This window comes from Danio aesculapii, chromosome 3 (assembly GCF_903798145.1).
Source record: "Danio aesculapii chromosome 3, fDanAes4.1, whole genome shotgun sequence".
NCBI lineage: Eukaryota > Metazoa > Chordata > Actinopteri > Cypriniformes > Danionidae > Danio > Danio aesculapii.
Genome location: NC_079437.1, coordinates 17259336 through 17272400, shown reverse-complemented (window position 1 = coordinate 17272400; position 13065 = coordinate 17259336). Strand labels below are relative to the sequence as shown.

At 32.4% G+C, this 13065-nt stretch overlaps 1 protein-coding gene across 3 annotated transcripts in view; it reads left to right on the top strand.

The window, feature by feature from the left end:
* Positions 1 to 13062, top strand: part of arhgap17b (Rho GTPase activating protein 17b) — an 80750-nt gene extending 67688 nt beyond the window's left edge. For 2 of the 3 annotated variants that reach the window (XM_056453284.1, XM_056453282.1), the window contains one exon: positions 11652 to 13062. In XM_056453284.1, the coding sequence (XP_056309259.1) occupies positions 11652 to 11779 (128 nt within the window). In that variant the 3' untranslated portion in view covers positions 11780 to 13062. Of the gene's footprint in view, positions 1 to 6873; positions 6904 to 11651 lie in introns of all 3 variants that reach the window. The other variant, XM_056453283.1, reaches the window with a different exon arrangement.
* The last annotated feature ends 3 nt before the right edge of the window (positions 13063 to 13065 follow it).

Below are 13065 nucleotides of genomic sequence, written 5' to 3'. Positions count from 1 at the left end.
TTATGGCTTCAACAGTATAAAGAGCATAAAGCATATGTTTAGGCACTTAACTCATGGCAACATGATATTTATTTTAAAAAACTTGGTGCAGAAAGCTAATGGACAGTGAGTGGATATTTAGCGCAAATATACTGCAAACTTCACCAGTTCAAGTCCTGCCTTGCAAAACTTTCCTTATCCCATCTCCCACTCTCTCTCTCTCTTTAACTTTGTTTCCTGTCCACATACTGTCCCATCAAAATAAAGGCAAAAAATACCAAAAAAAAAAGTAAAATACCTCCATCAATACTGGTAGTTCTGGAGTTTTCAAAGTTCAAATCTGAAATTTTGAATTGTCAATGTTCCTAAAGATTGGTTGTAACAAAAATAACTTTTAATGAATATGCGTATACCATATGCATAATTTAACACATCAGCAATTTTAAAAAAATGAATAAAAAATGCATTAAAAAATACATTTAATAACAAGTGCAAAATTAGCAAAAAAATGTTGAGTAAAAGACAACAAAAGTTAAGATATGTTTAGAGTTTGTTAGTGCCATTGTCGGTATATTTGGTGACTTTTTAGCGAAAGTTTGTGTGATTAGCAACAAATCTAGTAACTTATATTAGGTTTTACTAGAGATTTACAATATAATACATAATGCTTTTGTTTTTGTGAAAATCTAGCAAAGTTTTTTTACACAAAATGTATTAAACAAATGCAAAACAATTAAATTCATCTTATTTCAATAGCGCTTTTACAATGTAGATTGTGTCAAAGCAGCTTAACATAGACGTTCAAGTAAGTCAACTAGATTTTCTAGTCAGTCAACACTATAGTCTTCAACGTGCATACATATACAAATACAAATAATCTTCCTTAAATTTAGAAACTCAACTTCTTATGCCTGAAAACTTTGGGAAATGAAGGATGTTGTGACAAGCGTTTCCCGAAAACGTTGCTGGTCTGTCTTATGAACCACATTAGTTCACATGTTAAACATCAGTAATGACCTGCTCTTCTCAATACATGATGACAGTAATATGCGAATTGACATGATGATGTCACCTAGCAACATTTAGCGACTTTTCAAGTGGAGCTTAGCATTCCATTGAAAATAGTTGGATATGCTTTGGTGTGTAACTATTCCACTCATCAGCACTTGTTGTCAGAACCGTTTTGAGTTGGATTGTAGCAAAATGAAGGCATATCTACCTGTTTAATCACTTTTGAAAACGTGATGTGTCTATGCAAGCCTTAAGTGAAAGTGAAACACTCAGCGGAAGTATCTCTCTCTCAGTTTAATGGGTTCATTTTATAAAACAGCAGCTGTCCAGCGTCAGTACGTCCTGGAGCTCATTAATAGCTCATTATTGGGAAGAAGCCCAACACAAACCCCTGCCAAAAACTCAGCTGCCCTCAGGATTTCCCTGCTTTATATCGATTCTGTGAAGAAAGACACTCGCAGATGCTGTGAAGACAAAGAGCTTCCCAAATCCAGATCATCCCAAATCCATGGTCAACTGCTTTATTTTCATTATATTTTTATTAAATACTTTTGTCTGGGTTATTTTTTATATTAACATTAAAATATACATTATAAGGTTGGTTAAAAAGAAGTTAAACTCTGTGGACAGCATGTAGAAAAATGACTTTAAATAATTAAATAATGGAGGAATTATAAAAACGAGAGTACTAAAATAATAAAAAAAAATATATGAGTGTACAAGGAAATTATTCAAATTAGACATAAATTATTTGTAAAAACAAGATCTATTGACAGCAGTAAATGTTATGTGAATTAAAAAAGATGAAATAATGAAATATTCGAAAACTATTTATAAAAAAGAAATTTCTTTATGGACATGAAATGGTAAATAACTTTATGAAGAATCGAATTAAGATTATGTGATTGATTACTATAAATAAATAAATAATGCAAAAAATTATTAAATAGAAAATATTGGTTGAAAATATTATTTGGCATCCAAGGTATGTACAAAATAATATGTTTAAATAAAAATAAGTGATAAAATACAAAATGTGTACAAAATATAGTTAGTACAATTAAAATACTGGTAAAAACCTGCTTGTAGAAAACCTCCTTATATAATCAAAAGGATGTGATTGTAATTAATATATTAAAAATTTAACTACTGATTAAACAAGTTCTGTTTGTCTACTTGCAATGGAATTAAATGCAGTGGTTATAAAGTATAATCCTAAAATTGTCAATTGAGCTTAACCTGCACTGAAAAACACTGAAATCTTAATGTCACGTAATCAATTAAAAATGAATGTATGATTCTGATTAAGTTGGCTGCACACATTTTACATTTAAATCTCAGATGATTCATTCCTCTATTTGTCTTCCTGACAAAGACCATTTACTAAATCAAACACATCCAACAAAATCAGCATCATGAACATTTTGCACAGGCAGAAAGAAACCTATGACTTGTGTTCCACCATGACAGTATTCATTAGTATTCATTATGCCTTCAGCACTTCCGTGACGTTTATTAGTCTTTGGCATCAACTGAACTGAACACAAATAATTCCTTTTGTGTTTATTGTGGATATTTCCTGAAGTCTCTTTATGTCTGCAGTACTGGACATTTATTCCTCATGACTCTGGATCATGTGTGATATGTTGGAAGATTTATTTAGTCAATGTATTTGTGGAAACGTGTCTGAATAGTTACTACAGTACATTTGAACATATTGAATTTGAACCTACTACCAGTTGACAATTCTACTTTTCAGTGTTGGGGGAGAAAAATAAATGTATTATAATCTATAAGTCACTATTTTTTTAAATAATGTATCTAAATGTGTTACATTTTAAGGGAAATTATGAAAAATTGATGTGGTTTTTGTGTGTGTGTGTGTGTGTGTGCGTGCGTGCGTGCGTGCGTGCGTGCGTGCGTGCGTGCGTGCGTGCGTGCGTGCGTGCGTGCGTGCGTGCGTGCGTGCGTGCGTGCGTGCGTGTGAGATAACCAGTACAATATTTCAGCCTAAAAGGGGATACATTCTAGTCACTGCCAATCATTTCATTTTTTTAATACAATATAGAAAGTAACAAAACACAAGGTAAAAAAATTAATAAAAATAAATACTAACAATAACGATAAAATAATAATGTAAACAATATTAATAGTAAAATTTACAAAATTCATGGAAGGTTGAATATACACCTAATAATCAAACTTTATTGTTAAATAATATTAAATCTTTGTTCTTAGTTTGAAGAGGAGATTGTGAGAGAAAGTTTGCTGGTTATTAAGAATGTGTTATTATTATTATTTTTTTAAGAAGTAAGATAGTCTTAAAATTGTAATATATATGACTTTTTTTCACCCAACCCTGCTGGTTAGTATGGACATTAATAGTTTTGGATGTAGTGAATCTGTCATGTTGAAATTAATTAGTTTTAGTTTAAACTTTATTGTCCGTTCTGCTTGACACAGAAAGGAAATTTGTCTGTAACACCAGATTTAAGACAACAATTGCATACATACAACAATCATACAACAACAACACTCATCAAGACAACAACACAAGTTAAAAATTTAAAAACCAAATTAGACACATACATATGACTGCACATCATTCTTGACAATCACCACATTCACCCCAAATAGTGATCCAATTTAAGACAACAACTGCAATTGGGATAAATGACTTTTCATAAGCATTTCTGCAGGCTTTAGGAGTTCTAAACCTGTGTCCTGATGGTAACAACTTTAAAGCTGAGTGTAGGGGATGTGCGTTATCTTTAAAAATCGCAACTGCTGTTTTTTCCATAAAGCAGTCAAATAGAATCTGCAGTGAATGTTGTTTGTGACCAGTTATCTTATTTGCCTGAAATGATAATTTCTGCTTCTGTTTAAGTGTTGTGTTACCAAACCATGAAACAATATTATATGTGAGAACACTCTCTATTAATGACCCATATGCCATGTTTAAAGTCTATGTACTAACATTAAAACTTGCGGAGGAGATAGAGGTGCTGATTTGCCTTCTTATAAACAGACTCTACATTTCTATCAAAATTCAGTATATTGTCAATAGTTGGGCCTAAATACTTAAGATTTGAGACCTGCTATACTGTTTTTCAATTGATAATGACTGCTTTATAAAATCTAGTATCTGCTTCTCTTGTTTGGCTTCCCAGACATAGCTCTTTTGTTTTTCCAATATTAAGATGTAATGAACTTTTGCCAAACCAATCTGTAATACTATTAATATATCTAAAATATAAGGAGCTATATATATCTTCCTGAGAGAAAACCAATGCCAGATCATCAGCGTATTTTATAAGAGTGAGATTATCATCATTATGGCACTGCAGTTCATTCATATATAGAAAATAAAATAGGGGATAATACACATCCCTGGGGTACCCCTATATTTAATACAGAGCAGTCAGACATAACATGATTAACACAGACACATTGTGGTCGGTTTTTAAAAAAATTCTCTGATCCATACAATCAACCATCTACTTACTCCTAAATTATGAAGATGTTCAAAAAGAAGGTTAGGTTGAACAGTATTAAAAGCAGCTGAAAAATCCATAAAAAGTATTCTAACATACGCATTTGACCTATCTAGATGATGTTGAACTTAATTCAAGAGAGTAAGAGAGGCATCTACAGTGCTCCGGTTGGCCCTATAGGCAAACTGCAGGGGATCCATTGTCCTCTCAACTTGAACAATTAAGGTATCAAATCAGATGTACTGATTCAGTTAAATGAGTCACAAGCTCAAGATTAGATCCTCTGTTTTATTCAGTAAATATAGATTTTATTACAAATGTTAATATTTTTGAAAATAATCGGTGCAGTATAAATATTGCTATATAAATATTTCCCCAGAAACACTCAGTATATATATATATATATATATATATATATATATATATATATATATATATATATATATATATATATATATATATATATATATATATATATATATATATATATATATATATATATATATATTATTATTATTATTATTTTATATATTATTATTATTATTATTATTATTTTATTTTTTATTATTATTATTTATTATTATTTTATTTATTATTATTATTTTATTTATTTATTAATTTTTTTAAATCTGTGATCCTTTGCTTCAGTTTTCAATGTCACATGATCCATCTGAAATCTGAAATTATATTAACTTTTTAAAAATCTTTTATTTATGTCATGATCATACTAAAATAAACAGGTAATATTTTCAGGCGAATTCAGGGTAAAAAAGAAAAAGAGTATTTAAAGGTGCAGATATTTAAGGGCTGTTTACACCTGGCCACTTAAAGTGTTTTTTCTGATGTTTGTATCATGAAATAGACAGGTGTAAATCCCCTCTGAAATGCATTAGTGATGGATATAAATCCAATCGTTTAAACCACTTCAGGAGATGGTCTGGGATGCATTCCCGATGAAACTGAAAAAGTCTTAATGCATCTAGTTGAAACCTCAAATATATATTTTTTTCTCCTCCCAAACGGGAATTTACCTGAATAATGTTACTCAATAAGTCTGGCATTTTAACACATAAGTGTTTTAAGCCATACAAGTGAAGTGAATTGAGCTCACAGACGCAGAGGTTGCCGTTTTTCATATTGTATGCAATTTTGGTGTGCAAAAAAAGAAAAAGAGCTTCACATTCACTGCTGTCACATCATGATTCAACAGACATCTCACTGCTGATGATGATCGCCACACGTTTGGTGTTTAATGACACACTCCATCTCAAAAGTCAACATGAAGTCAAAAATGACCTTTATTTACTTTATTTATTATAGTGGATTAATATGTGCTATCCTGAAGAAAAAATACTCAAATAATATTATATTATAGTAAACAATATTATAGTAAATTATTATAGTTATATTGTATTTTTATTATTTTGTATTTTTTTATTATTTATTTATTTATTTTTGTAAACTCTGTTATAATCTACATATCTTTGATCACAAATACAGCAATACTGTGAAGTATATTACACTTTAACTAAATAATAATGATAATAATAGCTTAAAATATTACTGTTTTTATTTATATATATATATATATATTTAAATTTATTATTTATTATTATTATTATTTTATTTATTATTATTATTTTATTTATTTATTAATTTTTTTAAATCTGTGATCCTTTGCTTCAGTTTTCAATGTCACATGATCCATCTGAAATCAGCCTAATATGCTGATTTGAAAATGAAGGAACATTTATTATTATTATTATCAGTTTTTACGTTATTATTTTAATAATTGAGCATTAAAAGCAAAAAGATTGATTTTTTAATGAATATATATATATATATATATATATATATATATATATATATATATATATATATATATATATATATATATATATATATATATATATATATATATATATATATATATATATATATATTTTTTTTTTTTTTTTTTTTTTTTTTTTTTTTTTTTTTAATTATGCTGTATTTTTAAAATCACCTCTTATATCTCCTCCATTTATATTCTGCTTAAAAAATGCATGAACAGCAAAAATGCTATAAGATATGAGTAATGGGTTCTTTTAAAATAAATCTAATTTGCTGTTATTAATAAATAAATCAGCAATCCTTGTTTCATTAACCTAATAATACTTCGCAGAATTGTTTTTGCTGTACTTTTAATTGAATAAATGCAGCATTTGTGAGCGTAAGATATGACTACAAGCATTTCTGTAATCATTCCAGCAGTAAAAAGGCTTGCAGGGTTTCATGTTGACCAGAGAGGTTTGAGATGTGATTGGCTTTGTGGAGTGTGATTGTGTCTCGACTGGTCTGGAGTGTGTGATGGTTTGAACATGTTGTTGATGTTGTTGCACTGTTACAGATGTGTGATCTTCTGCTGTGAGGTGCACAGGTAAGAACTGTGTGAGTGCGTATGTGTGTGTAAGCGCGCGCATGTGTGTTTCTGGTGCCTGTTTAACCCAACTAACAGCAACGTAACCTGCATGACTTAACCAGCCTAACCAGTGTCTCAGGATGAAACACCAGCAGCACATGCTTCATGTCAAAAAATGTAAACTCAGCTGCTTCTGCAGGGTCACACCTGTGCCATACATGTTTCATTAACATTGCTTGCTTGTTTTTTTAAAAGTGTGTTTAATTTTGGGGTCAGTTGGATGTTTTTAGAAGAAAATGTATGTGTTTGTTGAGAAAAGACACATGCAATTGATCCAGTTTGATGAAGTTATATGTTAATTTATAAAATAATCCTAAACCAGTATCATAGTTTGCCATATAGTAGTTTGTAATAAGACTGATAATAATCTTTATCAAAAGATGTAGCTTTAGAGCACAGGTGTGAAACTCAGTTCCTGGAGAGCTGCAGCTCTGCACAATTTAGCTTTAACCCTGAATGATCACACCTGATCAAACTAATTGAGTCCTTCAGGCTTGTTTGAAACCCACAGGTAAAGCTGCAGTCACACTAGAGTTTGAGCTTGTGAAATTCTGTCATACAGCGCTGTGAAAATGGGGTGGGATCATACATTAAAAAAGCAAGTGGTTGGTCCATATTTTACATTTCTATACAAAGAGGTCATGTTTTGGTCTTTGATTGGTCTCGCGCAATCACGTTGTGCGGTTTTGCAGGAGTTTGCCAAGCTTGAACTTTGCAATGCAGCGAACTGCGAAACTTGTCGCACGAGCTTGCATTTTCATTCGTATGAATGAAAGTCTATGGGGAGAAAAGTGCAGTGTGACTTAAGTGTGTTTAATTAGGGTTGGAATTAAACTGTGCAGAGCTGCCGCACTCTAGGAACTGGATTTGATACCTGTGCTGGAAACTACTTTGAAAAACATCATACTGACTGCGAATTTTTTCATCATGGTGTGTGTATGTGGTTTTATACATGTATACAAATATTTATGAACCCATATTTTTATGTCTTTACTTCATTTACAATAATTTATACAGTGCATCCGGAAAGTATTCATAGCGCTTCACTTTTTCCACATTTTTTTATACTACAGCCTTTTTCCAAAATGGATTAAATTCATTTATTTCCACAAAATTCTTCACACAATACCCCATAATAACAATGTGAAAAAAGATTTTTTTTAATTGTTGTAAATTTATTAAAAATAAAAACCTGAAAAATCACATGTACATCAGTATTCACAGCCTTTGCTTAATACTTTGTTGATGCACCTTTGGCAGCAATTACAGCCTTAAGTCTTTTGAATATGATCCTGCAAGCTTGGCACACCTGTCTTTGGGAATTGTTGCCCATTCCTCTTTGCAGTACCTCTCAAGCTCTCATGTTGGATGGGAAGCGACGGTGTACAGCCATTTTCAGATCTCTCCAGAAATGTTCAATGGGATTTAGTTCTGGGCACTGGCTGGGCCACTCAAGGACATTCACAGAGTTGTTGTGAAGCCACTCCATTGATATTTTAGCGGTGTGCTTTGGGTCGTTGTCCTGCTGGAAGATGAATCGTCGCCGCAGTTTGAGGTCAAGAGCACTCTGAAGGAGGTTTTCATTCAGGATGTCTCTGTACATTGCTGCATTCATATTTCCCTCTATCCTGACTAGTCTTCCAGTTCCTGCTGCTGAAAAACATCCCCACAGCATGATGCTGTCACCACCATGCTTCACTGTAGGGATGGTATTAGCCTGATGATGAGCGCTGCCTGGTTTTCTCCAAACGTAACGCCTGGCATTTACTCCAAAGAGTTCAATTTTAGTCTCATCAGACCAGAGAATTTTGTTTCTTATGGTCTGAGAGTCCTTCAGATGCAAATTTGGCAAATTCCAGGCAGGAAGTGGCTTCTATCTGGCCACTCTACCTGATTGGTGGATTGCTGCACAGATGGTTGTCTTTCTGTAAGATTCGCCTCTCTTCACAGAAGAATGCTGGAGCTCAGACAGAGTGACCATAAGGTTATTGATCACCTCCCTGACTAAGGTCCTTCTCCCCCAATCACTCAGCTTAGATGGCCAGCCAGCTCTAGGAAAAGTCCTGGTGGTTCCAAACATCTTCTACATATGGCCACTGTGCTCATTAGAACTTTCAGAGCAGCAGAAATTTTTCTGTAACCTTGCCCAGCCTTGTGCCTTGAGACAATCCTGTTTCGGAGGTCTACAGACAATTCCTTTGTCTTCATGCTTTGTTTGTGCTTTGACATGCACTGTCAACCCAGGGCCCTTATATAGACAGGTGTATGCCTTTTCAAATCATGTCCCGTCAACTGAATTTAACACAGGTGAACTCCAATTAAGCTGCTGAAACATCTCAAGAATGATCAGTGGAAACAGAATGTACCTGAGCTCAATGTAGAGCTTCACACCAAAGGCTGTGAATACTTATGTACATGTGATTTTTCAGTTTTTTTATTTTTGATAAGTTTGCAACAATTTCAAAAAACCTTTTTTTCACATTGTCATTATGGGGTATTGTGTGTAGAATTTTGAGGACATAAATAAATTTAATCCATTTTGCAAAAAGGCTGTAACAAAGAAATGTGGAAAAAGTGAAGCGCTATGAACACTTTCTGGATGCACAGTACTTCACCTACATCACTATTTCACTTTAGTTATACATTCAGTTTGAAATAAAATTACTAGCCCTACTACTGAAATTAACTTTTTTTTTTTAAATATTTCCAAAGTGATGTTTAACAGAGCAAGTAAATGTTTAGTATTTCCTATAATATATATATATTTTTCTTATTAGTCTTATTTATTTTAGTTTGGCTGGAATAAAAGCAATTTCTACTTATTTTTTTATGATTTTAAGGCTAATATTATGCACCCTTAAGCTTTTTTCGATTGGATACTGAACAAACTGCCTAATGCAGGGGTGCCCAAACTTTTTCTTCTGAAGGGCCAGAAACCAAACTTGATTAAGGGTGGTGGGCCAAAGGTAAATATAGCAAACTCTATACCATTAAAGTTGCCATGGGTAATTTCCTAGTTTTCTTTGATATATAGAAGAATAACTAGAAAACATTGCTTTATATTAACTAATGCAGTATATATCTTAATTTTATAATGAACTTAATAGTTAAAACTGACTAATGTTTGCTCCTGCTCCTGTTTTTAGTTTGATTTGCTTACTGATATCTGCTACACTGTCCTTTATCCGTCGAGTGATAGTATTTTTATATTTTAAAAAATCTGATTCATTTACAAACATGTAACTGAAACGTTTCATTTTAGTTAGCTTTTTTGTTGCTCAGCAATAAAAGAAACAAACAAAAATTTTATGTTAAATTAGAAATTATGATCTCTATTAAAAGTATTCGCTTCCAACTATCATTCTCACTCTCTTCTCAGATAGAATGGTGGGTCAAATCAAAGGTTACCATGGGCCAGCTTTGACCCATGGGCCGTAGTTTGGGCATCTCTGGTCTAATGGCTTGCCTAATTACCCTAATGCCGAGTTCAGACTGCATAATTTTTAAAGTAGTTGTGTCACAGATGTTTTCACACTGCATGACTGACACTGCATGGGGTAGCGTTTCGTTGCTGCTGTGTTTACACTGCAAGATCTCACAACCAAACACACACGAGAAGTGACATGGAAACATCGCAAGGTCATGCAGTACATCTTTTGTTATTAACTACATAATGAGAAAGAAGCCTTTAGTGGGGTATAAAATGTACTTATTTTGCTCACCTGGTTTTAAAGGGATTATCAAATGTAGTTGAAACCTGATTAACTTAATAAAATAAGTTAAAGCAATATATATAATTCTGTTTTCTTGACTTTTTGTTTGTTTGTTTTTTTGCAGTTGTTAGCGAAGACAAAATAAATAAAAAAAAAATCTTTTTTCTATTAAATATCACTTGGGAAATAATTGAAAAGGATTCCAATTTCACAGAAGAGCTAATAATTTTCCTATCATAAATGCGTATGTATGGTATGCATGTATGCTTGTGGCTATATATAGTCATTTTCTGGTACAAAAAAACCTCTAAATGACTATTTATATTACACAATGCACATTCAACACATTAAAATAGAATATAGTTAGTATATTATCGTAATATAGGAGTATAAATAAATAAATGATGTGTTTATACATGTGTTTAAATATAGTAATGAGTACACCCCATTTTGAAAATGAATATATTTAGCAATTTCTTAGTGAATATAGGTCATATATTTTGGTGCATTTGAACAAAACAGATTTATTAAACAGATTTATTTATTAAAATAATATTTTAACCCAAACACCTTTAGAAATATAAAGATAATACATTTAAATTCATGAAAACTATTGCAAAAAAATCTAATATGTTTTTAATAGTGAATAACCTAATGTAAATGCACAACTATATTATTTTAAAGCAGTGTTTCTCAACCACGTTCCTGGAGGCCCACCAGCACTGCATGTTTTGGATGTCTTCTGTCTCTGTTACACCCATTACAGATCTTTCAGTCTTTGCTAATAAGCTGATGGTCTGAATCATGTGTGTTTGGTTAAGGAGACCTGGAAAATGTGCAGAGCTCGTGGTCCTCCAGGAAAGTGGTTGAGAAACACTGTTTTAAAGCATCCTGTATATAATTAAAGCACTTTAATTATATATAGGATTTACTGTATATGACGTTTTAATTGAGAGATGTTAAAGTGCATCTCTGCATTATGCCTGTGCACAGATGGAGATGGAGAAGCAGAAGGAGAGCAAAGATCTTTGACGGGATCAGGGCTGGATCTTGTCCCGGAGGACGAGCCAACAGTAGCACAGCCAGAAAATGAGCACATAACAGAAAACACCGCCCTGTGAGGTGGGCGGAGTCAAGCCTTTACACAGCCAATCCAAAGCTATGTTTGCAATGGACAATTAGCATAGTATATTCCTGCTGTTGTTGTTTTTTAGGATGTGACAGTATGCGATATAGAGAAAAAAAGTGGGTTATTTAACATTCTTCAAACATGATCAAATAATGCACCATAGTTGCATATCCTTCAGACATCACACTGGAAATGGAAGTCGACGGATTCTGGGACATGGTACACAGCAAAGTGTGGCTATTCTAAGCACAAAGGTAATATGCTAGTTTGCCAATTCTAACATCGCTTTCACTTTAGCAGACAATTTACACGAAACACAAGAAAGAAAAGCTTCCTGGAGTCTCTCTGTTCTCACAATGCTGGCACATTGTAACCTGAACACCAGGAAGAAATCCATGCGCACATATTAACATGCTATGCCTTCTTGATTTCGTTTGGTTTGGGTTCTAATCAAATAGGGATGTCTTTGGTTTCTATAACAAGTGTTAAATATGTGCCTTAAAATGCTCCAAATCACTGAGTCTGTGTGTGTGAATGATGTTTGTGTTGGTTCTTGCGGTGAACATCACTTGTTCAGATTTATTTGAATTATTCCTTTTCTCTTTAAATAATATGTAAAATTTTGGATTAAAAAAAAGTAGGATGTCAATAATTACGAATAATGCAGATACAGTTCACTTGATATGATTTGCATTTTTAAGTATTTTTGCTGGGGTGCAATACTGACTGCGGTGTAGTGTTATTGTCATTTTATGATAGCTTTTTTAAAAATGTAATGATGTTTTACAGGGTTTATTTTAGTGGAAAATGTATTATCAACTACTATTTTTCTTTTTTATCCACTAAAATAAATCCTGAAAAATGTGTGAAATACATTATTCTCAAAATTACCAAAGATACTTTTTAAAAATTATACTTATGTATGATACTTTATCAGATTGAGATTGTTTTGTGTTGTTTGCAATGCATAAACAGCACTGACAACATTCATGTGAATAGAAAGCTCAATTAAGCTCAGGAACTGTCAGCTAGAACGCCAAAAAAATCATTCCCCCCTGCTTTATTCCTGTGGATGTTATATAATATGATAAATTTTTTTTAATCCTGTTTCTCCCAATTTTCAGACATCCATGTGCACATAATCTGCATTCTTCCTCCTCACATTCCCCAGTGCCTCAGATGAACAAATGTTTGAAAAATTCCTTTTTTTCTTCTCCAGACACAAACTTTTTGCCTGATTATATATCTAATAAAATTTTTAATTACAGAAACAAATGA